Source organism: Perca flavescens, chromosome 11 (assembly GCF_004354835.1).
Source record: "Perca flavescens isolate YP-PL-M2 chromosome 11, PFLA_1.0, whole genome shotgun sequence".
Lineage (NCBI taxonomy): Eukaryota > Metazoa > Chordata > Actinopteri > Perciformes > Percidae > Perca > Perca flavescens.
Genome location: NC_041341.1, coordinates 11,818,549 through 11,845,157, shown reverse-complemented (window position 1 = coordinate 11,845,157; position 26,609 = coordinate 11,818,549). Strand labels below are relative to the sequence as shown.

Below are 26,609 nucleotides of genomic sequence, written 5' to 3'. Positions count from 1 at the left end.
AAAAAAAAGTACAAACATGTGAAACAATGTGTGTGAAATTAAATAAATTAGATTGACTTGCCTTACAGCTAGATGTTACACCTGTTTTTTTTTTGGGGCCGAAAGCAATTCATTCACTCTTGGAGTATGATTGTTCTTTGTGTAATAGCGTGACTTTCTTTGACTAGACAAAGAGATTGGGGAAGGTACAAAGCGACTGTCATTTGCCATCGTCCTTGTTCTCTTAAAGCTGTGTCCTGCGGGGGGGGGGGGGCAACCACTTAAAGCCAATCCATGATCCTCTTGGGCCTTGCATTTCTACTGACCTTTTTTTTTTTTTTTTCTTCCAACTGTCAGGACCCAACCTGAAAAGAGGGAAGAGGTTATTACCACACCAGGGGTCAGTGGGGCTTGTTAGGAAATTCAAAGGAAGCTAAAAGGTTACACGAATGAAAAAAAAAAAAATCCACGATGCTTCCTAAGAAAAAAAATCTATATGTTAGAGGTTTGCTGAAGAAACATCAAGGTTTATAAACTCCTTTTAAATGGTCGTGTTAATGTACCATGTGGTTCATCAAAAGGTTCTCAGAATATATCTGACTTCTAGCAAGCTGTCAATCTAATACATTTAATATTACCATAATACTTTATGACCTGTAGGAAGGAGACAAAGAGATAGGAGGAAAGTGGTTGTTTTTAATAAGACATTTGAGGTACACACAAATAGACAGCTTCCTATAGACATCATCTCCTGTCACAAGAGATGACCCACAATAACTGATTCAGGAAATAGCTGGATAATAACAATGAAGTGGATGGATGGTTGTACAAGGCCTATGTGAGACATCAAGAGGAAGCTAACGAGACCACACACTTAATTAAAAGCATAATTAATGAGTAAGTGACTTTATAAGGGTTTTGGGGGGTGCAGGAGGGTTATTGTTTCTACGGAAGCACGAGGGAAATCACCCGAGGATGGGAAGTGACCCACATTTGGGAAGATGGGGGCGACCCCCATTCCCCTAACTGGCACCCCCATCCCCCCCTGGGCAGGCAGCTGATTGGTTCATTACCCATAGTAAACACGTCTATTACCCCCCACCCTGGTACACACATACATACACACATAGAGACACACACACACACACACACACACACACACACACACACCCTGCCCCCCTTCCAGTCAATCATACTGGCCTGGTAAAGACCAATGGCCAGATTCCTTCAGTGCCCAAATTAGATTCAAGCATAACTCCACACTGTCTCCATCTGCTGGAATTTAGACTGGAGGATGGAGAAAAAAATTCATTTGTTTGAAAGAAAGTTTACAAAACCCGTTCAAACATGGAAAAAAACCTATCCACTGAAGCAATTCATCAATTTAAGACAAGATTTTCAGATTTGTTTTTCGATTAGATTGTCTTAAAAAGAAACAGGTAATAAGGTGATTTTGTTTTTTCTTATCAAAGAAAAGTAAAGTCAGAGGTGAAGCACAAATGATTTATGAATCCATTTACATAGGACATTATTATTATGATTATTATTGCAAACACCATCCACAAAATAAACAATGTAACACCATTATATGAAAATGCATGACTGAACATACACAACTACGTTTTCTACCAATTTTATCTGCAACTGGGAGCCTCTCAAAAGCCCAATTACACAATGTAACCAATTAATGAAGACGGAGAGCAGGGCTTCTGGCTCCAGATTTCTTTTTTGCTGATTTAAACATATGAGAGGTATTGGTAACAATAGTCATTGTTGTATATACTGGTGTATTTGTTATTTCCCTAATGAAAAAGAAGGTATGCCAGATACATTTGAAGTGTTAAACATCCTTGGGCCAATGTGTTAACTGATCTGGGATGTTTTCCTGCCTCCTATTAGCAGACAGGTGTATTTTATACCTGCAGGCGTTTTGACACCCCACACAAGGGTGGTCTTCTTTCACTTCAGATTAATGCCAGGAGCTGTATTCATTTGGACACTTATGCAGAGGTGGGGGTTGTACTGTTAAAACACATGTATTTCAAGTTGTTCTTTGGGGCTGCATCCTGCCAGCTCCAAATGGAAAGACCCCCTTTGATGCGCTGCACTTTCATTCTCCCCCCCCCCCCAGGGATTTGGATGAACGCTCTCTGAAGGTTACAGTTTTGGCTGTGTTGCATACTAGATGATTTACCTTTACCATCTGATGTCTGTGCCTCTCTGCTCTCCATTAGCTGTCACTTCCAGTGACTTCTGCTTCGCTGGGTGGCTGACCATTGTCCTCAGGCGGCGGTGCTGCTGGCTGCTGCGCTCAGATGGAAGCGAGGACCGACATGCTGACGTTAGATCTGCTGTGGAGCCATGCAATTGGTTCAAAAGGAAACAAAAGAATATATCACACAAAGCAACATACAAGATGAATGTATATTGTGATATATAAAAGAAATTCAAGATAATAAAACACTAAAGAACATGTAAAAAGTAAAAAACAACAGATTAAAACATGGTTAAAATGGTGCAAGCTCTGTTTAAGCCTATAGCTACTCAGACAGATCAAACACTAATGAGCTTTCCTTGCATATGTAAGCATTTTCCAAAAAATCCATTACCACCTGTAACCAGAGAGCCAAAGACAAAAGGATGTCAAACTGGATGTTTCCAACAAGTGGAAATGTTCAGTGGGGTGAAATGTGATGCCAGTGAGTGTCTCACAGTATATATCAAGAATTAAAGTAAATATTTGCACATTTGAAGAGCTTTAAGGTTTAATTTTCCATCTGGCCTTTGTGAACCCATCATCTCACAGACCACTTGTGTCTGCCTTAGTCTTCAGCGCCCCCAAGTGCCCGTAGAAAAGAATGCATATTTAGGACTCAAATAAAATTATTACATTATCCTACATATTATTCATGCAGCATATAAGTTAACGCTGAACTTTGTACAAACCTCAATACAATAAAGTGAATTCCATCACTGATTAGATCTGAGCTGATCATGGCTGGAAAAAATGAGGGTCAGGTTGGTAGGTTATATTTGTATTTGTATATATATATTGCTCGAGTCCTCACTATAACAAAGAAAGTGGATCACATCACTCCAGTACTGAAGTCTCTACACTGGCTTCCAGTGCCTCAAAGAATTGATTTCAAAATACTTTTACTGGTTTATAAATCACTAAACGGTTTAGGGCCAAAATACATTTCTGATCTGTTACTACACTATGACCCACCCAGACCTCTCAGGTCATCTGGGACAGGTCTACTTGTTGTCCCCAGAGTCAGAACTAAACAGGGGGAAGCAGCGTTCAGTTTTTATGCTCCACATATCTGGAACAAACTCCCAGAAACCTGTAGGTCCGCTGCAACTCTCAGTTCTTTTAAATCTAAGCTAAAGACCTATCTTTTTGATGTTGCTTTTCTTTAAATAATCAATTTTATTAACTTTAATTTCTTATACTGCACTGTAACTTTTATTCTTATACTGCACTATCAATTTTATTCTTGTCTTTTAATGTTTTTAATTTGTTTATTATTGTTTTTTAATTGTTTTCTAACTGCTCTTTAATGTTTTATGTAAAGCACTTTGAATTGCCCTGTTGCTGAAATGTGCTATATAAATAAAGCTGCCTTGCCTTGCCTATATTTGTCTACAGATATTTATTTTACAACAATAAATCATGCATACCTTTTTTTATTCATTAATCATATGACAATTTCTGCAGGACTACAAAAGATCTGAGTACACTGCACAATGCATGCCCCTATGGCCCATACTTATGAAGACAGCATTTTAATAAAGCTACAAGGCAAATATTACTTGATACAATAAGGCATAGGCACATCAAAGCGTGAATGACTGAGCTATGAAAGCCAGAAAGGCAATGTAATTAGTTTGGTAATTAAAACACATTATTCATAATTACTTACTTTAGTTACATTACTTACATTAGTTAGACTGCAGTGGGCCAAGGCCCTGGACCTCCACTGACAGACCCCTCTACCCACAGTCACTTTTATCACTCACTATTGCGCATACTATACTGTAAACTTTTGTACACCCCGATTAATATTTTTGCACTTTGGACAAAAACGTGCAACGTTCTTTTGTACATATTTGTAACAGTGTCTTACATATTTTTATTGCAATATTTCTACTATTTATTTGTGTTCTTTACTGTACATGTTTCCCCTTTTCATATGTGTATGCACCAAGACAAGGCCCATGCAAGTGAAAACTTACTTTGGCAATAAATCTTATGATTCTGATTACTTAGTCCATAGACGGCCTGGCCCTGACACCACTCCCGGAGTTCAGGCATTGGCTTTCTCATCTATCCGGTCTCTCTATCCGAGGGCCCTGAACGCACCTTACGTAGTGACGTGCAACCGACCGCACCACCTGTTCTGACCTGGTTGTGAGCGAGACCTTTGCATTGACTGTATGTTCAGAGCCATCACTCAGGGCATGCTGTATGGGTGTAAGACGCAAAAGAAGACGAAATTATGGACAGAGGCGACAACCCCAGCGCTGTCACTTGCATGTTGTGTGGCGAGGCATATACTCTGCCAGGTAGGATATTTACATCCCTTTTCTTACAGTTAAACGCTCCGTTATATCGTGTTTACGATGCCTGAAGTTAGCTAAAAGACGTAATTTTGTCTGCCACTTAGCTAGCAAGCCAGTGGTAGCAGCTAATGTAAGCTAATGTTGCTAACCGGCAGGTGTTTTGGCAGATCCTTGATAGTTTTAACATTAGAATAATTATCTGAACCGAAGACTTAGAAACAGCCAATAATATAATTGATTGATTTCCTAAGGTTTCAAGAGGTTGTTTCGTGTGTGCTAAGCTCAGATTCAATTAATGTTAACATTAGCTAGCTAGCTAACCTCAGTTCGCTCGGAGCTCGCTCCGCAGCGCGCCAACTAGACGTTTCTCAGTCATTTCAGTGCGAGGTAGGCGGCAAATGGGAAGCGCTTTTGATCACGGCGGTAGGGGTATGTAAAGCGGTTTTCCCCCACGTGAATGCGCACAGATTTTGCTCTGCCGCCCAGAGTTCACCATGCTGAACTTACAGCGGTAACCTCCGGATGGCAAGGGCAAGGGACCGCTTTAAAATACTGTTAACATGTCACACATGGATTATACTAAATATTAAAATGTTTTTTTGCTTTTGCTTTTTCAGAGGATGAAGTTGACGGCAACCTCCCTCGTGCGCTTTTATGTGCCCACATCTACTGCACATCTTGCCTGCTGTCCATTCAATATGACGGTGTCATTAGATGTCCAGAGTGTGAGGTAAAAGTACCAGTGAACTTACTGTTGCAACTACAGAGTGGCTAAACTCAAGTATTGACTAAAGCAAATTAAACAGCTTCCCAATATTAGTTAATTCAGGGTCTTTCCCTGTTTCTCACACTAAAACAGTGTCCCTTTCAAAATATGCCTGTTTGAAACGGGTCGATTGCTTTAGGGCTGCAACTAACTATTATTTTAATAATCGATTAATTTGTTGATTATTTTTTCGATTAATCAGTGAATCGGATAAAAAAAGAAAAAGCATTAATTTACATCAACTCAATACATAGCCTACTTACATACAAACTTGTTGTTTTAGTTAATAGTTGTGTAAAGGTAAGTAACCCAAAGAACAGATACACACACACACACACACACACACGCACACACACACACACACTTAAAGCTTATTCATTAAATTATTACCATCATTGTAGTAAGTGCAAGTTAAGTTCATTTATACAACACACACAAATAGATTTGTCAACAGTAACTGATATGGGACAAAGCACAGAATATATACATGACAACAGATAAAAAACTGAATGGGCCATAAAAGAAAATAAAGAGTTTATGTTTAACTACATTTTAGTGTTGTCTTTTTCGTCAACAATCTTGCATGTTGATTTTGCCACTGTCAGCGTTTAATGGCGGCGGTGCTGTCTTGTCATATATGGTTAACGAATTTACACTTCTGCATAGTTGTTAATTTCCAAACAGGCTTAGTGACTTGATGGTTAACTTTGAAGTATGGATTTCAATCAGGAGACTTCATTTCTGATATGTGATGATTTATTGTACATGTGCGTGAAATGTACAGTCTTTGGAGATTAGACTTAGAGATGGCCCGATACCACTTTTTTGCTTCCGATACCGATTCCAATACCTGAACTTGCATATCGGCCGATACCGAGTACCGATCCGATACCAGAGTGTCATATATTTCATTATGTTTTAACAGCTGTATACTACTATCCCTGTATGGATGTGATATGATTTCTATCTTTGTTGTCGGTGTGGCTCAGGTTAAACTCTTTGTGAAACATGAACAAACACAAACAATGAATGCCCCAGAACTTTCTTTTATTCTCAAGTTTGACAGTCAGTTATAACGGAAAAAGAACATAAATAAACTACTTTAATGTAGATTTTCTTTAGGGCTTTATTACGTGGTATCGGATCGGTGCATAAACTCTAGTACTTCCCAATACCAGCGTTTTAGGCAGTATCGGAACCGATACTGGTATCTGTATCGGAACATCTCTAATTAGACTCCATTTAAAAATTCGGAGAAACTGTTAAAAAAGGGGTAGGGCCGAAGTATGAACCCCCCGATGGAGTCTAGACACTGATGGTGGCGTGAGGAGCCTGAAGACCAATGCCAAAGGCCGCCGGGAGAGGCCAGTCGGAAGAGGACCCAGGAGCCGTGAGGGATGTAGACTGGAGGAGCAGGGGAGGAGGAGGGTGGTGCTCGTATCCTGAAATGACAACTGAGCAGCAGAGAGAGAGACAGGTTTAAAACAGGGAAGTCGTGCAGTGATTGGCTCGTGAATTTCATGGCCACTTCTGATTGGTTAAGACTAAAGTGAACACCTCTACAGCTGATCCATTCAGTGTAGTGAGGAGTGATTATGTTTAGGAAGTCATCCTGAAAGAATTTGCGCTCAGCTCCATTTGATTCGCGGGGGTATTTTCAGACGGTAATGTTCTTAGTGTTATAACTAAGAAGCACACTTAAACAACCGGACCCACGGTGAGCATCGAGGGTGGTAGAGGGAGATCTGAGTAAGAAGGAAGAAGTGGTGAATTTACAGCTCACCGCAACTTAATACGATATAGGGCCCTATCTTGCACTCAGCGCAATTGCCTTTGTACACTGACGCATGTATCATTCCTGTTTTGCACCTGACGCACAGCAGACTTTTCCCTCCACAGACGCATGTTGGTAAATTAGGGACTGTATTTGCTAGTGCTGCACAATTAATCAAATTTTAATCACGATTTGGGATTTCCACGATCAAATTTGTGTGATCGAGCGATATTTAAAATGCGTCATTCCGTTCATAGAACACTCCTTATCAAAGTATTTGCAGAGCCAATCTAGCGCTCCATAAACCACTGTCTGATCACGTGCCTCCATGAGCCAATCAGAGTTGTCTGCAATGCAGACATGTAATGAGCCACCGAAATCCACGTTGCTATTTCGTCCGGTAGATACTGGGTACCACATGTGCCGTTAACGTGAACAGAAAATTGCGTTGCCTGTATCTTTCACGGCAAACGTGCATGTGTGGAAAGCGGTCGCACAACAGCTGAAATGGCATACTCCTTCACAGTATCCTTCAATAAAGGAGGAATGTAGCACAATATGGATGTAAAAGCAGTTATAATTAGCCTATGTGACAATAAAATTTGTTTTGGTTCAAATCAACAAATAATCGTGATAATTAGTCGTGATCTCAATATTGATCAAAATAATCGTGATTATCATTTTGGCCATAATCGTGCAGCCCTAGTATTTGCGCTCCCGGGGGCGGTTCAGCAAAAAGAGGAGGTCTCTCATCTACATCCGGCCAAGACGGGCATTTATTTCTTTGCCGCATCTCGGACAGCTCCCGCTGGCGTGCGACAGGCAAATCCGCCGTCATAATAGCAATCCGCCATGGAACAAGCGCGCCTGCTCTTAAAGGGAATGTGAGATGACGCTCTGATTGGTTTATTGCACGTTACGCCCAAACCACACCTAGCTACTTCAGACCAACCCATTTTAGATTTGCGTCGGGCGCAAGAGTCATTTATCCCGCCGGTATAATAGCAACAGCGGCCGAGATCCGCCCACAAAGCTACTTGCGTTTCACGTTTGATACTTATGTTCCAGATCGTTAAAGTAGGGCCCATAGTGTCTATATGATCTTGTATCGGAAAAATTTAAACTTTTATTGAGTTTGCTCTAAGCAAAATGATCCAATTGAATTTAAGCTGGGCTTTTTTGTTAAGGGTAGAAATGCCTTTTTATTGAGTTTCCTCTTAGCAAATTGCTGAGTGAATTTAAGCTGGACCTTTATTGTGAAGCGTAGACACTGAAGAGCCACTCTTTTTCTCTCAACCTTTTTTTCTCAACCTTTATTGTGCGGTCGTTTAGTTTTATTTAGTTTATTAATATCCAATACTGTCCAAACTGCTCCAAATTCAAAACCCCAGGAAACCAAGTGTGAAGTAGACTGGATGAACGGTTCATGAGATATTTCAAAGAGAGACACACACACACACACACACACACACACACACACACACACACACACACACACACACACACAGGTTTCCCTATTTATTAGAGCGATTCAGTTCTTGGATTGCCTGTTGAATTTGTGATTTGCAATGCTTCAAGTTCAAGGCTTAAAATATTCATGTGGTAGGATGACATTGAAAAAACAAAGCTCACTCTCTGCAGGTTGAGTCAAACCTTCCTGAAGGTGGGGTGTTTGGCCTGCAGGAAGATAGCAGAATCATTGGACTCATCTACACTTCTAAAATGAATAAGATGAAAAGGTAAAATGCCATTTTCACTGTTAACATGAGCCACACTACTGACACCTGTAGTTTAACAAATCTTTGGCATCATTCTTGTGTCATCAGATTGTGTAATGGGTCTTCAAAAGGGAATATGTTTTAACTTTTGATAATTGCTTTTGTGTTGTAATCTCCTGAAGGTGTGAGATGTCGAAGAATCGCAAAAGGAACAAAGTATCACCGTCCAAAAACATTAACACCAATACCAAGCATGTGGAGCAGGTATGTTTGGGTGAACATAGGAGTTGTTGTTGGGGAATAAAAGTTGTCATGTCAGCCCCTAATGTTAATGTTAATAAACTGCCTTTTGGCACATTTCAAACTTCACAGCACTGTGCCATTACTCCTATTCCTTAAGACATAGATTTAGTATCACGAGTTTGGGATAAAAACAGTGCTTGCAATTCTGAGAGAAAATGTAAAATGTCGCCTGTGTGTTGGGAGTGAGGTGTTGGACAATATATAGTACAAACACAGCCCCAGAGGGTGATAAACAGATTGATTGGCACAGTGACTAAACCGATCAATTTTGCCAAACTGTTTTGATTAATACACCAGTAAATGTATGTGCAACTCCTCACTTATTGTCATATGTTTTTAGTTCTGACAAAGAATAATTACAGATACAGATAACGTGGCTAATCGCGCCTGGATATAACTTGAGAAAGTCTACTGGAATATTAAATGTTGCCCACTCAAGTGCATAGAGAATTCTCTTGAGTGACTTCCTTTTGAGATATGTCCAGCTGGGGATCCACCCCTGGGGCAGACCTAATATGCACTGAAATATTTATATAACCTGGGAATGCCTTGGGTTCCCTAAAGGATGTAGCTCGAGAAAAGGTTGCCTGGGATACTCTGTTAATAGATAAAATCCATGGCTGACTGAGGTGTATTAGTGTTACAAAATTTTGATCAGATCTCAAGTTGTTACTAATTCTCATATTATACTTTGAGCATTGGCATTAGGCCTGTCGCAATATGCAATAAATCAATCTCATGATAAATACAAATGAGCTCGACAATTTTAAATGGAAATGATCGCGGACGGAAAAAGAGACTGAGAGTCCATTTTATTCATTGTTTTTGGTTGTTTTGTTCATTTATTGTGGATATTTTAAAATGTCTTCCAGTTCTAGTGTTAAATATGCTTCAGAAATAAAAGTTTATTGATCTTGGAAAAGGTGTACCCTGCATTATTATGCCATTATCATTATATTAGATGAAAATGGTCACAGAACGACAATATTATCATTTATTGCAATCATTTCTGGGACAATTTATCGTCCAGCAAAATGTGTTATTGTGACAGGCCTAATTGCCATTATTATTATTGACATAAATTTGTCATCTACCCTTAAACGTACAATATGTAACTTTCTGCCGCTAGGGGTCTCTCACAAAAACAATGGACGGTAAAACTGGACTTTTGATGACGTTGTGAAGTTGCGTGGAATTATGGGAGCATTTAGTGTTAAACACCTTCACTGCCGGTTAGAATGCATCAGTTCACGGACGAGTTTACCCATTCAAGTTTATTCATGTTATTCAAATAAAATAGCTGCAGTTTCCCCAACATAATTACGTTTTTCTTGATTAGATTTTTATTTGTAGCTGACCAGTTAGCTACTGAGCCAGCAAGCTAACAGTAGCCAGCAGCTAAAACACTAAATATTTCACATATCAATGTCACCTTTTGGATGGTTTCAACACTGGGGCGGAAGGGGTTTGTTGTAACGCTAGCTAGCTACTAAACTAGTCTGAGAGACGGGTGTGGGTGGGGATTGTCGGGGAAATCTCCGCGATAGCGAGCCAGGACGTTTGATGCCTGTTGTGCAGCAGCAGAACATCTCCCAGCTGCCCGGAATGATCTCCCCTTCACTTTTCAGTAATCTTAACTTTTCGTTTTGGTGCTTAACCCACCTTTTGTCGGGTTAATTTAGCTAGGAGAGGAGATTTTCGGCACATACACCGGTAGCACTACGGAGATGTAGCTAGCTACCGCTATGGATGTTGCCGCTGTTGTGACTCTGTGCTGGGTCTGATATGGTCTGTTTGCCGACGTTTAATTAAACTGCCGTCGTAAGTAGGGCTGGGCGATATGGTTGAAAACTGTATCACGATATAAGTTTTTCATATCGGTCGATATCGATAATTATTGATATTTTTTATGACCTATTTAAAATAAGGACCAGGAGAAAAATATATTAAATTTAAACATTTTTATTTTAAACTTAACCCTGCTCTGATTATAATCCCCTCAGTTATAAAAGCAGAAATGTCAACACAACCATGGAAAACATAATTAAAATGTAAACAGGTCTAAAATTACAATGAACACTTAACAATTATCTCTTAACATTAAGGTGCAAAATTAAAGAATAAGTAAGAAATGCTTAATAAAGTGTCATAAAATAGTGCAAAGTGTTAGCTAAATATAAGAAACCTGAGAAGGAACTATTTTCTGCAGGTTTAGTGCTAGGTTGGTAACCTGGCTTCTGGACAGTGCTCAGCATGTCTGCCTCCGTTATTTCTTTGTAGCGTTTAGTAAGGCGCTGACTCTCCATGGCGGTCTGCTGCTTGTGCCGTGTTGCAGCTGCAGATGTTGTTGGACGTTGATGGCGAATACGGCTGTGCTCCAAAGTGTGAGCGCGGCTAAAGTGGTAAAACAAGTTTGTGGTCGTACCAGTGTTGGTGGGGACGACGGTCTGACGACATTGGTCTGACTACGGTCAGACTTATAAAATCCCCAAAACTGCCATACTGACTTTTCCTGTTTTATACTGTCTATGGTTTTATCAACGATTTCCTCGCTCGCTGCGGCACTCACTTTCCACTCCACGCCGGTTCTGTTATTGAAGAACACGAGACAGCGATGTGGCGCAACCAAACTTGATACTGTTACATGATTGGCTGTTAGAGTGTCACTCCCCACGTTGCTAGGTTGCCAGAGAGTGAGGGCCTTTGTTCATGCAACCAAACTTGATTCACAAACTCTGGTTTCTTCTGATTCGAACGTTTTATCGACCGCATTTTCTATTGATATTGATTATGTGTCTATCGCGATACATATCGTTATCGTTTTATCGCCCAGCCCTAGTCGTAAGCACCAGGCACTGGAGATAAGTTCTGGCCGGGGGTTGCTGTAATGGCAGTAGCTGGCTGATAGCTGACTGGGGGCTAACGGTAACTGGCTAGCTATATGTCCCGGGGCTGTTGTCAGCTGTCATCCCGACTGAGTCTCTCTGTGCCGGGGGAGTGAGACAGACAGACCGGGGTGTGCTACTTTGGCTAAATTAGCATTAGATTGTCTATCTATACAGCTAACGTTAACGTTACTAGTGAAGTTATTCGTGGGTTAGCTCAGTCCTGTTAGCTAGGTTGAAACAGTCATACTAAAAATAACTATTAGCGTGTTGAACGATGTTGTAACCTCAATTTTACCCACAAAGCTTTAGCATCGTTAGCACATTGTAGTAACGTCATGCTGGTATCGATATTGAACTTTCAAAATAGATAAGGTCTATGTTGTATTACTGTGATAAAAAGTGGGATGTAATTAATCACAAAATGATGCTGTATGGCAAAAAAAAGCAGTATTACAGTTACAAGTATTTTTTTTCTGTGACATTGTATGATTTACAATTACTCCTGAACGTATCATCTTGGTGCCAGTGTTCTGACGGAAGTTAGAGTAACTGGAGGGTGAAAGGTTATATGACGCCACTGACGGGCGACTAAAGGAAACGTGCCGTCTCTGAAAATAAAATAACAGATTTCTCTGGGTTTGACATTTGGTGGAAACCTTTAGGATAGTGTAAGAACACAACTCATAAAATATATAACATAGGTATGGTCATTTTTAGACATTTTAAAGCAGAAATGTTACATATTGTACCTTTAAGTTAACCTCAGTGAATTGGACAGGGGGACAACTTATTTATAACATAAATAATTCAGATTTACAATGGTTGTTTATTATTTGGTTATGTTTAATTCAGCCAGCTGATATTAAGGACGTTGAGAAGGCGGTGGATGAGGCGTTGGTCCGAGCTGCAGAAAATCATGCCCTTCTGGACCACATCCATGAGGTGAAAGCTGCACTAGATCAACAACAAAAAATTGCACACACCTTGGAGAACTTGATTTTAGACTCTTATTATTTTTTTTTTTTTTTTTTTTTTTTTTTTTTACATTTTCTGTGTGTTGCTGGAGTGTTCCATGCCTGTGTTTTATCTCTGCAGTCTCTGACGACTGGTCTGGCAGAACAGGTGAAGAGCGAGAGAGCTCGGCTGGAGATTGAGATCAAGCAAGCTGCAGACAAGGCTTTACATGCTATTCAAAATTGGTATGGGATATAAACTGTTCTCTACAGGAAAAATATATTTGACATGAAACCTGTGCACAGTTGCAGGTCTTTTTTTTTTTTTTTTTTTTTTTCCTCTTCAAGTTGTTCAATTCTCTTGAAAATACAGGCTAGTTTCAGGATAGTTCCAAGGTTTTCTGAAGAAAGTCTGTAAAGTGACATTTATCTTGATGTATGTAATTTCTTTGTCAACAGGAGGGATGTGCAGTTGATTCAGCTGCCAAAACTGGAGGAACAATTCTCCACCAGCAAAGCAGAGGTGTGCTGTGTCCAGGAGAGGATAAAGGCCCTGGACATTGCCATGCAAATGGCCAGAGAAGTACGCCGTGTCCCCTTCCTGGAGCAGTACTGTACTCTGGACAAGGTATGACATGTTATACTGCATTTACATCCCAACAGATACTTTGAAGTAAGCACACAATGCACGATCAGGTACTATAAAACTCCGGCTGCAGCCATCGCGTTCATTTTCCAACAATTTCTCCATATAAGAAATTAAGTCAAGCAAAATGAATAAAATACTACACTGAAAAAAAGAACATGTTGGATTAACTTAATTCAGTAGTGTACATTGGTTGCACACAAATGTTTTGCTTTGTCAGCAACTTAAACAATTGAGTTAAATTAACACAAGTTATTCATGTTCAATAAAGCTGTGTATTTTGTGTTGATACAGTGTGATTAAAACATGTTTTGATAAAGTAATTGGAACATTTTAATCCTTCACAATTGTATCACTTTATTTCAACACTATTCAATAAATTTTACTTTAATACTATTTGGTCACTTAAATACTACACTTTTTTAGGCCTTAAAACAGATTGTATTGTTCTCTGAAGATGGTTGCCTGTAACCACTAGCAACCTTTCAAAATTAAATGCCTAATTTCACTGCAGTGACAGTAGGTAAATAATTTAATTTTCTACTGTTCAACAAATCAACAGTGAACAAGTAATGTCAGTTTTTCAGTTTGACCGACTCAGTCACAGAATGGAAATTAGACCTTTTCTTTTGTAAAAGGTTACAGGCAACCATCTTCGAAGAGAACAACACAAACATTATGTTCAAGGTTCTATTATCAAGATTAAATTAACTAACAATTGTAATTAAACAATTCCAACTATATTATTGATTTGAAATGCAAAAACATTAGTTACCATTGCCATTCCAGCAATCATTTATTTTAATGTCTAATACCTTTCTATTAACTCTTAATCATTAACATTACCCATTTTTACCAGTTGCATGTCAAAACCTTTATTCAAGAGCCATAGGATAAACAGTAATACAGTGAGTGTCAAAAATTCCAACACTGACCTCATTGTGACATCTTGGTTCAAAACAGTATTCTTAGAAGTATTGAAAATTCTTTACTACAACTGAAACATCCCATTTCACATGGCCCTGGTGGGATTATTTCGACTGTGTACAGTTCTCCATCTCTTCACTTGTAAAGAGAAATAGAAACTAAGATTGAAGAATGCTACCAATCAGAAAACTTGCAGAGGAGAGGAAGAGGGAAAAAAACTGTCACTGTCCACATGGCAGTTAAAGGTGCTCTAAATGATGCAACGCGTTTTTTAGGCTACAACATTTTTCATCACATAAAGCCATCACTGCAGCAGTGTTAGCACGTAGGCTACTTCCACAATGCGTATTCATGGTTCAACCAACTCCTTCTTGTCGGTTATTGGCTGGAACACTGTTCGTTATGGTTCGTGGGGCAGGTTGGCGCAGTTTGTTTTTGTTGCCGTTTGTGGAGCCTGGGTTGTCTACAGAGACCGTGTTTTTTACAGTGTGTTCAGGGGACAGGCAGCTAGCAGATAGTGAGGAGATGTTTGCTGTATGTGACAAAACATATAGCCTAAAAATACGTCACATCACTTAGAGGACCTTTAAGGAATAAACACTTGGTGAAGGAGAACTATAAACCGACTAACACTTTCTTTTTTGTTGGTGGACTTCACAATGAATGCTGTGATTTGCTGTTGGTTGCTGATTGTTCATCTGGAAATTCAACCTGAAGCCTCACGTGCACAACAGTGAGCTCTCCTTACTGGAGCAGTTTTGTCTTTAAGCTTTGGGCTTTCCTCAAGAGTGGAGTCACATCCAACTCCATTACCACCTTTTGAATCACTTCGAAAGTGTAGCGGAGCTATGACGGATACCTCATGTTCAAAGAGTAAAAAAGTCCAAACAGCAAGGCTGTTGCAAGGGCCACATTATCCAGATCTGGAAGAAGAACCACCACACCCTCGATGATGATGCCAACATCAGAAAAGTCATTGCCTGGCGTCTCTCTGGTGACGTAGATTCCCACTGTGGTTTTCTCGATGGCACTCAGTCATGTCCTGGTTAAAGATAAAACATTTCTTTAAGCTTTTATATTATAGGCCTATTGGTTTTTTTCTTTTTTTAAACTGAGCGCTTTTGAATGCAGCAATTCTAATGCTATAGTTTATTTAAACCCATGTAAGCAGCATAGCAGATTACTACAGGCAAAGAATGCCCTCCCATGCTGGCATTCGTGGTCAGTTTCTGAAGAAAAAAAATGATTCCAGATCAAATGAAGAGGAGCCTTCAAGCTTTGCAAACTAATATAAAGATTGAATTCTCATCCTCCTTTTTTTCTGGAAGTTGTTTTTATGTTCCTGGATGATTTTTATCATTAACCTGGATTTATTCCAGGGCTGTATCCCAGTCCCAATTCTGCACTTATCAGATGAGGGTCAGTGCAGTGTAGGAAGAATTTTCCTTCTTTCGCTAGATTCACAAATTTGAAGTGTTTTCACCCTGGTGTAATCCCTAATGTAAGAGAAACAATATATTTTCGTTCTGTGGAAGAAGGGTCAAAATAGGTGGTTTTTCACTTTCATAATGGGGGACTATGGAGAAAAAGTGGACTGTTTGGACCATTTGTTTTAATCTCAGCACTGGAATCACTTTGCCAAGGTGATAAAGAGAGCAAATGGACCTAAATAGTCCAAGAAGGATCACAGGGTTAACCAAATCAGTTTTGAAATGTAGCAAAGCCACAATGCACCAAGATGTCGGGATTCTCATTCAGATAGAAGCAGAGTCCTTTAATGAGGGACTCCTTCTGGCATGAATGTCATTCCTGTATCCAAAAAGATACATTTCTTACAGTGGGACAGTGAATGCATGATAAAAATGACTGAGTCCTTTCTGTGGAATCAGTACTCACAGGTAAAGGGAGTTGAGCTTTGCAATGGACACATATACATCTTTCACTGACCTAATGCAATGCATATCCACTTTATAGTTAAACAATTTAGAGTTAAAAGTTCTTACGATTAGAGGTCGACCGATTAATCGGCCGATTTTTGGCATTTTTTTACATAATCGGCATAGGCCAATATCCCAGTATATCAAGCCGATTAATAGGCAGGCGCATCTGCGGGCAGCCTAGTGTTAAAAACATGAATAGGTGACATTTTTTTACAGCGCACTCAGACAGGACATGTAACAGTAGGATCCCCAAAACACAGATACAACACTTCAACAAATGAACAATGATCTAACAAACAAGGTGAACAAGAGTTGACTTTAGATAACCCTAGTCTGATTTGATTCAACAGGAGTTAGGAGGAAATAGTGTTGAGATTAATAATAACACACTTTCTGTGAAGATGTGCAGATTTGTATTCTCAGAAGTTTAATAAATGCTGCTAAGTGCACTAAACTATTTTTTCATTTACAAGTTGCTTTGACAAAGTTTATTTTCTTCTTACTTGTTTCGTTTATTTAATATATTTTTCATATATTATTTATACAATATACAGTATGTTTTTAAATTATACATTTTTAATTGAAGTATACAAGTGTAGATTGGTGAAGTGTTCAATAAATGTTTTTGTTGAGAAATTCTGTGTATATTAGTGTTACATTTTATCTTTCAAATAGAGGTTTACAAACAAGCACATATCGGCCAAATATCGGGCAAAAAAAATCGGCAGCATTTATCGGCCATCGGCTGACCTTGATTTCTAAAGATCGGCATCGGCCAGAAAAAACCCATATCGGTCGACCTCTACTTACCATCATCATGGCAGCTACTGTATGTCTTTCATCTTTTTGCTCTGCTCCCCCGGTCGCTTCGCAAACACTCTCAGCAATCTTTCAGAGAGAAGGTCAAGCTGCGACAGAAACCTTGATTGTAGAGGCATGGTTGTGATGCACAGCCCACAGATTTTAGAAGAAATTTCTAACATCAAATTTACACCTGCCCGTCATATCATTGCGTGCACTGTGCATAGTTAATCATCTGGGCTCTGCTATGGAATATTTGGAAACACATTCTAATGAAGTTGAGCATTACATTTACACATGAACACATTATCTATGACACTGATTGCAAAAGGTTAGATAAATGATAGTTATACTTAGAATTAATAACGTAAGTGTGATGGAGTGTACTGTATTGAACATTTTTTCTAATATTTTGTTGATGGCCAAATCTCACTAACGCAACGGTCACGGTGCAGTTAATACGCAGTATATAACAGTCAGTTGGCAAACCAATTCAAACAGAGAAGGAGCACCGCAAAGTTAGCTAGCTAAGTTGAATGAAACATGAACGGCTCCCGCTCAAAAAACTAATTCAAATGAAACTGATTAATTACATCCCACTTCACGGCACTTATTTAACGTTACGTAGTGACTCTCGAGACATTAAACTACATTTGGCTGAGATTTCGACAATATTTAATAAGAAAATCCAGACATACCGACCAAATAGTGCTATGGCGTACCGTCCTGCGAGCCCTTGGACATGACGGTTGCTTGCCTTAATCTTCTACCAACAATGCGCGCGCAAGACGAGATCTCGTGCGGTATCACGATAATTAATATCGCTACTTTATTGACTCACTTCATCCCAACATGGTCTGAACAAATTCATGTACCCTCTCTGCATATTATGTAGTTTCTACACTATATAGTTACGTTTAACTTTAAAACATGAAGCAATTGTGTTAAATACACCCAAGATGTTTACATAAATCCAAGAGTGGCCAGTCTCCTTTTTTTCAGTGTATGGTTGCTTTTGTATTATACTGCCTGCGTGTGGGTTACAGGTCCTGGAGACGTTGCATGCTCCTGTGGATATCCAGTCCTTCGATATGAAATGCATTACTATGGATTCTGGAATGAGGTTTGTCATTTTTAAGCCTGATGTTTGTTTGCAGTATTTCCTTAGACTTAAAGGTATAGTGGAGGATTTTCTTTTTCCGGGTGGATCATCAAGACTATTGGTATTCCTAGTTGTCAATCATTCTGGTGAAATGTTTACGTAAGGCCGTCGTACGTGCACGTCCCTAGCTTTCAGGTGTATATGTGTGGTGAGCTTGAGCTACGGTTTCAGCCATTCATTGAAGCATTGAAGCTTTTGGGAGAATATTTCACACGCTGGCGTGCGCTAAAAGCACAGGTTGGGCTTCTCACTGATGCCTCAGTCGTGAAGTTTCTACTCCACAGGTAAAGTTTGGCATGCTATTTGGAGAAATCCATTTAAAATCACTGCTAGTAAAAGTTGATGTAAGTTATGATTAGCGATGATAGCCGTGGCACAAGTCACGCACCATGCACACACTGTAAACATCTCAATTTGTGAAAAAGTGCAAATCTTTTGGAAAGTAGGCTTGTATGAGCCATGCGGACAGCAACTTGTAAACCGTGCACTCTCGTGCACACGTTTAATAGGCGTTCCCTCTCGGGAGTGTTGCGCATGTGCATTTTTTCAAAAAGTACAGAGGGCGGTTCTTTTCTAAAATTCGGGAAAATCCTCCACTATACCTTTTTAAGGGGTTATTTCACCACTGCAACAGTATGTTCATGACAAAAATAAACCGCAATAAAAATGTATGTAATTTTTTTGTGCGTTTGTGTTCTAGCTGTGTTTTCCTGTCAGACGGTGGGAACCAGAGTCTGTCATTGTCTCTGAAGATGGAAGTCTGCAACCCGAAGAAGTGAGTCCATAAATATTAATTATGTTTGGTGTATTAGTTTTTAATTTAAGTAAAGTTTTGATAATTTATTAGATCAACTGAGATAATGTTGTGTAACCTCACAATTTTGGCAAAGTCTCAAATGTCTTTTGTAATGAATGCAGCTTTTTGTGTTAGTGTTGTGTGCTCTTGGTTTTGTATCTTATCTGTTACTATTACGTAACAATACAAGTGGTGCCCTCTCCTGTAATTGCCTCAGATCTTTCAGTTTTGCATCTGCAGTTTAAAGCTGTCATTTAATTTGCGTCATATTTTTAAATTACATTCTCCTTCTGTTATATGGCTCTTAACTCCTGTGGCATCTGTGTTTTAAAACAAAGTCCTCTTGCTGGTCCCTTTTAGCTTGTCCGAGTCTCCACCCACAGACGTCCAGCATGGCATCTCCAATAGAAAGTCCCCCTGGCAAAGTGCAAAGGGCAGTAACAGAAACTGTATCTTACCCAGTCGCAACAAGCTCCCCACCCCACAAAACCAGGACCAGGAGAGCCCGGGAGCTAACGGTGTGTCGTCGCGAGGCTCCTCTCCTAGCCCTACACCTCGTCGCAGGCCCAACCTTTCTCGCCACAACTCGGCCTCAGATCATGAAACTCCAGATGTTATTGTTGAAGAGCTTTTCATCGAGAGACAAGAGAACGGTGTGTTTGACTTTGTCATGTTCCTGTTTGATTTTGATTTAATGTCAGGTTCAATCGGAACATTAAATTGCTTATGATAGAAGCAGAAGTGAAGCCTTAATGTATTTTTATTAAATGCTTTGTTTCTTTCTGTAGCTCTCCCCCCCACCGGCCCTGAGCTGGCTAATGACAAATGGAGAAGCTACAAGAGAAGGAAAAATCTGATGTTGGGCCACAAGAGAAATGGTAAGGAGAGTCAACTGAGTTATCATAGTTATTTATGATATTGATGTTGTAACTCTTTGACCTAATACAGTATTTGCCTGGCTATGAGAAAACCCACATTTTAAGACGGTCTCTTTCTTTGTTACTGGTAGATAAAATGCAGTGTGCATTACACTGGTCTTTGTATCTAATTTTTATAATCTCAAAGTTTCCAGCTTCAAATCTTCTCACTGGACATTTTGTGGCATTGTCTATCTTGATCGAGCTCGCCAGATTAATCTGTCTGTCCATTTCTACTGTAAAAAAGAAAAGAAAAAGCAAACAACCCAGAATACAACACTCAATATAATATAATGCAGAAAGGGGGCTTTTGCATCCAGCTACTCTTGACCACAAACTGCATTTTATTTCATTAGTATGAAGAGGGCATAACGGAAACCTTTTTCCCAAGGGCCACATTTTGCTCCTAAGATGAGTAACTTGCATAAGGTAACTTTTATTATTGTTGTAGCTAATTTGTACAATAATACAACGTGTTATGAATACAAAATGTCGTGAAGTGTAATGTTTTCTATTTTGAAATACATTCTATTGATCAATAAATTGTCTGTTATGTAACGGATCGCCCCTTTGGTTCGGCATGCATATGAACCGCAGATTAATTGCAAATTTAACCATCACGGTGTGAAATACAGTTTAACTGCCGCTGTTACGTGAAGCAGAGAGAAGGAGCGGGACGCCAACACCTTTGCAGCTTGTTCAGGGAGTCAGGGCAATGCCGATAAAGCGGTCACAACTGTGGTTTTAATAAGTACTCCTGTACCGTTCGCATCAGGTGTTAAAACCAACTCTACCAAAACACTGGATTGGACAACTATTTAACGCGACTATGAGACGTTTTCACGGCTTATGAAAATGATTTTCCTCATCACCACCTCTCACTCTCATCCTTCTTGTCTCTCATTCAACCTGAAAACCTTGTCAAATGTTATTCTCTTGCCTTACCTGCTGTATTTTCCTCTTCATCCCCTCTCACGTCCCTTCTCCTGCTTCCATCTCTCTTTTTCTTTCTTATTCCTTTGCATCTTCCATGCATCTTTCTTCTCTCCCTTGAACTGATTTTCACTCAATCAATTTAATTTGTCACGAAAAAAAACCGTACAAGGTACAATTCAAGTGAAATGTAATCCCATCAGCTACTTCAACTTTTCGTATTTGATCATCCTTTTTCTCATATATCCCTCCCTATTCCCTTGATTCCTCATACCCCTACTAAATTTCCTCCCACTCTGATTCTCCTTGTTCCTCTCTTCTAGGCACCCAGTGGGTGGTTGTTACCCACATTGTGAATCCAAATCACTTCTACGTCCGCTACATGGCCGAAAAGAGGGACAGTGAGATCCTATCTAAGAATATCCAATACTTCTGCAACAAGCGCAGTTCTTACTTCACTTCTAATCACATGGTGGAGACCGGTATGTGAGTGAGCGTGCGTGCGTGCCAGACATAATTTCAGGTTTATGCATTCTCCATGTTGCAATGATGTTTAGTTATTGTTATTGGTTAAAGGCAAGGTTTTCACTAATGTTGAGTTAATTATACAAAAAGTTTATAAGTGCTGCTGCACGTTTTTATTATGATGATTTAGTTAGTTGGCCAATGTAAGCACTTAATTAAGAATCTGTAATTAAGTGACTTGGATGGTTTGATTCATAACAAAAAAAAATGTTTTTCTTTCCATGATAATGGATGAAGAGATACCAGTTTTCAACTCATTTGTGTTCATTCATTATGTTTGACTTTCCCACCAAATAATATTGAGATTGCATCACACACCACTCAGTCTCTCAGAGTGGAGTGAAACTTACTGCTCTGCTCCTCTCCAGGCTCCATAATCTTTGCAAAGTGTAACAAGGATCACTGGTGCCGGGCCAGTGTGGCTGAAGTTTTGAGGAAAGGATGTGTGGAGGCTGTGAAAGCCTGCCTAGCCACCCAGCTGGCCAGTATCCGAGTCTTCTTCCTTGACTATGGCTTCTGCAAAATCCTCACCATACAGAGGTACACACACAAAATTGCCCAAAGGTATACATATTCGTGTTTCCAACAGGTTGAAAATGCAAGCTTGCAGCTCAGGCAGGGACTTAAGCCATTTTATAGTGACATGTTCCATATACTGTCCAAACAAATTTGACCCCAATCCTCTTCTGGTGCACCAGATGGTCCACAGAAAGGGGGGGGGGAACTGCTTTCATTCTGTCAACTACCCACTGCATCCTTACTGCGACTTCTCTCCCTAGTTTCCAGCTAAATCAATGACCGCCTTCCAAAGTGTCTCCCTTTGTTATTCTCGCACAGCAATTATAATAGTTTTGTCTGATTTAGACCTACTAAAGAAGAAAAATAAGGATTCCTGCATTGCAAGTTTTGCAGTTCTTTTGTTATCCGTGCACAGGTCTACATGTGTTTTGAATATGAATATGTAGACCTAAATAAAAAATATTATATCTACATAATTTGCATTTTTTTCAATATCTGAAAAGTTGCACATAAATATATACTGTAGTACACACAGCATACATGCTTAACTGACCCATTTTAAATGTCTTGATTGTGAAGCATTTTTCTTAGGTACTCAGTAGTTGTTCAAGTACATTCTCCAATCCTCTGACAAATTTTCCAGTGAGGAGGGAAACACCGAGTCTTCGCTGAAGGCTGTGAATAACTGCTTGAGGAAGGTGGATGAATCTGTGAATGTAGAGCTGCAAAACTTTGTTCCTCAGGCCATCAGATGTTCACTCAAGGACCTGATCCCCTATGACCTGGTAAGACCACTGAGATTTAAGTGAATACACTTTCTGTTTTTGCCAAAATAATCACATTTCCCCTCTCTAATAAGAGAAGATTAACAAGATATGGTGGCCCTCAAGTTTTCAAAAAAATACAACACCAAAAGCAATAACACAACATGTACATCTTGTGCATGATGTATTTATAAGACAGAAAACAAACCAACAAATCCATAGAAAAAATACATTAACAACAACACAACAGAAAAGACTAAACAGAACCTGGGACTTGTTCAAGTTACTGTTTACTGTAAAAGTTTGGTAATAGGCAGAGTGGCCTAGCCTACACCTGCTGATCAAAGCGTTGGCTTGTTTTCAAAACTGTTAAAGGTGCACAGAAAGGAAAACGATTGCATTTTAGCCAATTTCCACCTTCCTCTAGCTTCAGTATCTGAGGGTGTACAAACAATCAAATGTAAGTGTGAGAAAGACAGAAGGTACCTTGAGTACCTTTTACTGGTTTGTGAATTTTTTTCTCTTTTGTTAATTTTAATGTATTTTTTTGTTTTACGTTTTATGTTGCGGTGCTTTCTTTTTGAGTCGTTTTGTAAAATGTAGTTTTGTGTGTGTGTGTGTGTGTGTGTGTGTGTGTGTGTGTGTGTGTGTGTGTGTGTGTGTGTGTGTGTGTGTGTGTGTGTGTGTGTGTGTGTGTGTGTGTGTGTGTGTGTGTGTGTGTGTGTGTGTGTGTGTGTGTGTGTGTGTGTGTGTTCAGACAAAGGGCTGGAGTAAAGAGGCGCAGGTTGAATTCCAAAGTGTGGTTGGCTCTGCAGCAGTGGAGATGCGGCCTTTGGGTCAGGACAGAGACTCTTTATTGGTGGACCTAAGGAAGGCTCCCATGGACCAATCAAGTGATGTGCCCATCTCTGTCAGAGAGTTCCTTGTTTTCATTGAAGTGGCCAGGTACCCATGTGCAGATTACCAGGAAAAATTCTGATCATCAAATTAGTTTTTATTTAATGTAATTGAATATTTAAATATAAATACTTTCTGAATATCGAGACCTACTACTGTAGTGGCCTAATTTGAGCTGTGCTCTTCCAAAACTGCCAATACTGTAGGTTTTATTCTCCAGTGAAGTTGGGCAGGAGGCCCCTGCTGTACTACCCTCGTGACTATCCCAAATTCAACACGGAGCTCAATGCTGTGGTGTCCCACATCAACAACCCCTCTGACTTCTACATCCAGCTGGTACTAAATATATATATATATATATATATATATATATATATATATATATATATATAATGCTCAAACAAGGCTTAGATGCCAGAGATGTAATTCAGATAAACTAGAGAGAAATATGTGCTTAGAAGAGAAAGTAGAGCTGTTTTTAAAGGTCAGTGTTTTCCATTTTATTGTTACTGAAAAAAAATCTCTTTTTTTTTTTTTCATTCCCCCATCTTTTCACTTCGGCCCTACTAGGTTGATAACATGGAGTCTATGTTGCTCACAAGCAAGCTCCAAGAGTGTTACAATGCGACGAGCATGGGTGGAGAAGATGACCTCAACATCTACTGCCCTGTGATCGAACAGGCCTGTGTTGCCCGCTATGACGACAAGTTGTGGTACAGAGCTCAGGTTTTAGGTGAGGTTGTGTGTGTGTCACAGGATTAAATAAATGTCTGTTTTACCAGTGGGTATTGCTTATTACTGTAAGGCAATAGTGATTCAAACTATATCCAGTTCATTACAGTTTTAGAATAAGGGGCATGGCTAAACTGTCTTTTTTGCCCCAACAGTTTGTACGTTGGCTGGTAGCTTACCAACAACAGAAGCACCAACCGTTTCTATGGTTGTGTGTGCTTGTATTCACTAAACTCAGACTCACCAGAAACACCGGTTCTTTGTTATTTCACTCTTAATAAAGCCCAGAGGAATGCTCAAATATTTTGCTGAAGTTGAAACATTTTCAACTTGAACAGGGATTAGTCTTCGTGTCATTTATTTTTTGCCTGGGGGAATTTGAGTCTAATCACACAGATTAAAAATGTGCCCCACATCTTGTCTGAACACACAGTAAAAGGCCAATCTTGCGGTTGGATTAAAAAAGACCTGCCTTTGATCGAGTTGAGTAGAATTATTTGTTTGAGGTGTTGGTAGGGTCTAGGTAAAACAAGAAAACATCTTGACCTTTTTAGGTTCAAATGATAGTATGTAGTCAGCAAAGTTGTAGGTTTGCAAATCATTTTTTTCGCGTTTTAAACAATGTCTTTTCAGCACCTTTATCAGATTTCATAGAATTTTCAGAATCCCTTTCAGTATCAATTTAAAAAAAATGCTAAATTAATTTGCACTGTACAGTAAACTTTTGTTCCAGTCTCAACAAAACTACCGGTAATAGTTTGAATGCTGTGGATGACTGACACTGCCATGCAAAAAAGATTTGCTCCACAAACTAACCAGAAGTGGAGTACATTAATCTCTCTCTCTCTCTCTCTCCCTCTCCCTCTCTCTCTCTCTCGCTGTAGGTCATCCAGGGGGCAGAAAAGTGGAGGTGCAGTATGTTGACTTTGGCAATAAAGATATCTTGTCAGTCAGTGACTTAAGGAAGATCAAGGATGAGTTCTTTGCCCTTCCTTCCATGGTGAGAACACATTTGACATTTATTTTTATGCCGAAGCATTATGTTTTCGTGTTGTCTGTTCCATTATTTTGAACACAATATCTCAGGAACTCCATGGAGGTGATGCATAATACCAGGTACTATCCACAACTTTTGTTAAATGAAACTAAAAAAAACAAGTCAAGCTGTACCATGCAGTGGAAAAGTAATTTGACTATTTTTACATTTACACACATGCACACTTTGGACATATGCTTTTAAACATTAAAGAAATTCCAAAATCCTGTTATCATGACATTATTTTATTTACTCACGTTAAACTTTACACTCCTGAAGAGTAAGGTCATGTAAGTGTCTCTTCTGCTATCCAGGCAATCCACTGCTCTTTGTCAGATGTGATTCCTTTGGATGGCAAGACTTGGAGTGATGCTTGCTGCAACAGATTCGTCAGCCTGGCTCACCAGAAACCGGTCACTGTTGTGGCTACAGGTATTGTGTGCGTGGGTGTGTGTGAATTAGTTTTTTTGCCTTTTTATATTAAAAAAAAATAAAAATACACAGAGGGTTTGGGTGGGTAGCTAACCTTGTATTTTTGATATTGCACTCACTTATCACCAAAGCCCATTGTGTTGTCTATGAGATTTATCACCATTTTTATTTTCTTGGCTGTACCCCTCCAGGAACAGTCCCCAAGACTGAGCCTCTGCCAGTCAAACTGTTTGAAAGCGGCCTAAATGGGCCACTGGACAACATAGCTGGGCTGTTGGTTAAAGAGGAGCTGGCTTCCTTCAAAGAGGGGTGAGTCAACAACTTGTATGTCCAAATAATTAGTTGTACATGATCTCCATTTCGCCTCTTTCTAATCTCACTGCCCACATTATCTCCTCCACTTCCTTCTTCCGTCCTGCAGATTTGAGCCCAAGGACGCCAGTTTCCCTGGTGATGAGTCTGCCATATGGGACCCTCCACTTGAGCTTGGCAACACATGTGGCATTGATGCCTCGGACCAAAAAAAACCTGGAAAGCAGAGTGAGATACTGCTGGAGGTTCAGTCTCTGCTGAAGCTCGCAGATCAACTCAAAGACCTAAAAATCACAGTCAGCCACGTCAACTCACCGAGCAGC

At 39.6% G+C, this 26,609-nt stretch overlaps 1 protein-coding gene across 1 annotated transcript in view; it reads left to right on the top strand.

The window, feature by feature from the left end:
• The first annotated feature begins 4,297 nt into the window (after nucleotides 1–4,297).
• Nucleotides 4,298–26,609, top strand: part of rnf17 (ring finger protein 17) — a 46,946-nt gene continuing 24,634 nt past the window's right edge. Inside the window, exons 1-21 of the mRNA XM_028591225.1 lie at nucleotides 4,298–4,548; nucleotides 5,163–5,275; nucleotides 8,727–8,824; nucleotides 8,986–9,067; nucleotides 12,847–12,936; nucleotides 13,090–13,193; nucleotides 13,407–13,575; nucleotides 18,308–18,384; nucleotides 19,124–19,198; nucleotides 19,580–19,872; nucleotides 20,008–20,097; nucleotides 21,393–21,551; nucleotides 21,963–22,134; nucleotides 22,757–22,898; nucleotides 23,635–23,822; nucleotides 23,981–24,110; nucleotides 24,345–24,507; nucleotides 25,391–25,506; nucleotides 25,857–25,974; nucleotides 26,166–26,283; nucleotides 26,396–26,609. The exon at nucleotides 26,396–26,609 is cut by the window's right edge and continues 41 nt beyond it. Coding sequence (XP_028447026.1) covers nucleotides 4,482–4,548; nucleotides 5,163–5,275; nucleotides 8,727–8,824; nucleotides 8,986–9,067; nucleotides 12,847–12,936; nucleotides 13,090–13,193; nucleotides 13,407–13,575; nucleotides 18,308–18,384; nucleotides 19,124–19,198; nucleotides 19,580–19,872; nucleotides 20,008–20,097; nucleotides 21,393–21,551; nucleotides 21,963–22,134; nucleotides 22,757–22,898; nucleotides 23,635–23,822; nucleotides 23,981–24,110; nucleotides 24,345–24,507; nucleotides 25,391–25,506; nucleotides 25,857–25,974; nucleotides 26,166–26,283; nucleotides 26,396–26,609 — 2,778 coding nt within the window. The 5' untranslated portion in view covers nucleotides 4,298–4,481. The remainder of the gene's footprint in view (nucleotides 4,549–5,162; nucleotides 5,276–8,726; nucleotides 8,825–8,985; nucleotides 9,068–12,846; nucleotides 12,937–13,089; nucleotides 13,194–13,406; nucleotides 13,576–18,307; nucleotides 18,385–19,123; nucleotides 19,199–19,579; nucleotides 19,873–20,007; nucleotides 20,098–21,392; nucleotides 21,552–21,962; nucleotides 22,135–22,756; nucleotides 22,899–23,634; nucleotides 23,823–23,980; nucleotides 24,111–24,344; nucleotides 24,508–25,390; nucleotides 25,507–25,856; nucleotides 25,975–26,165; nucleotides 26,284–26,395) is intronic.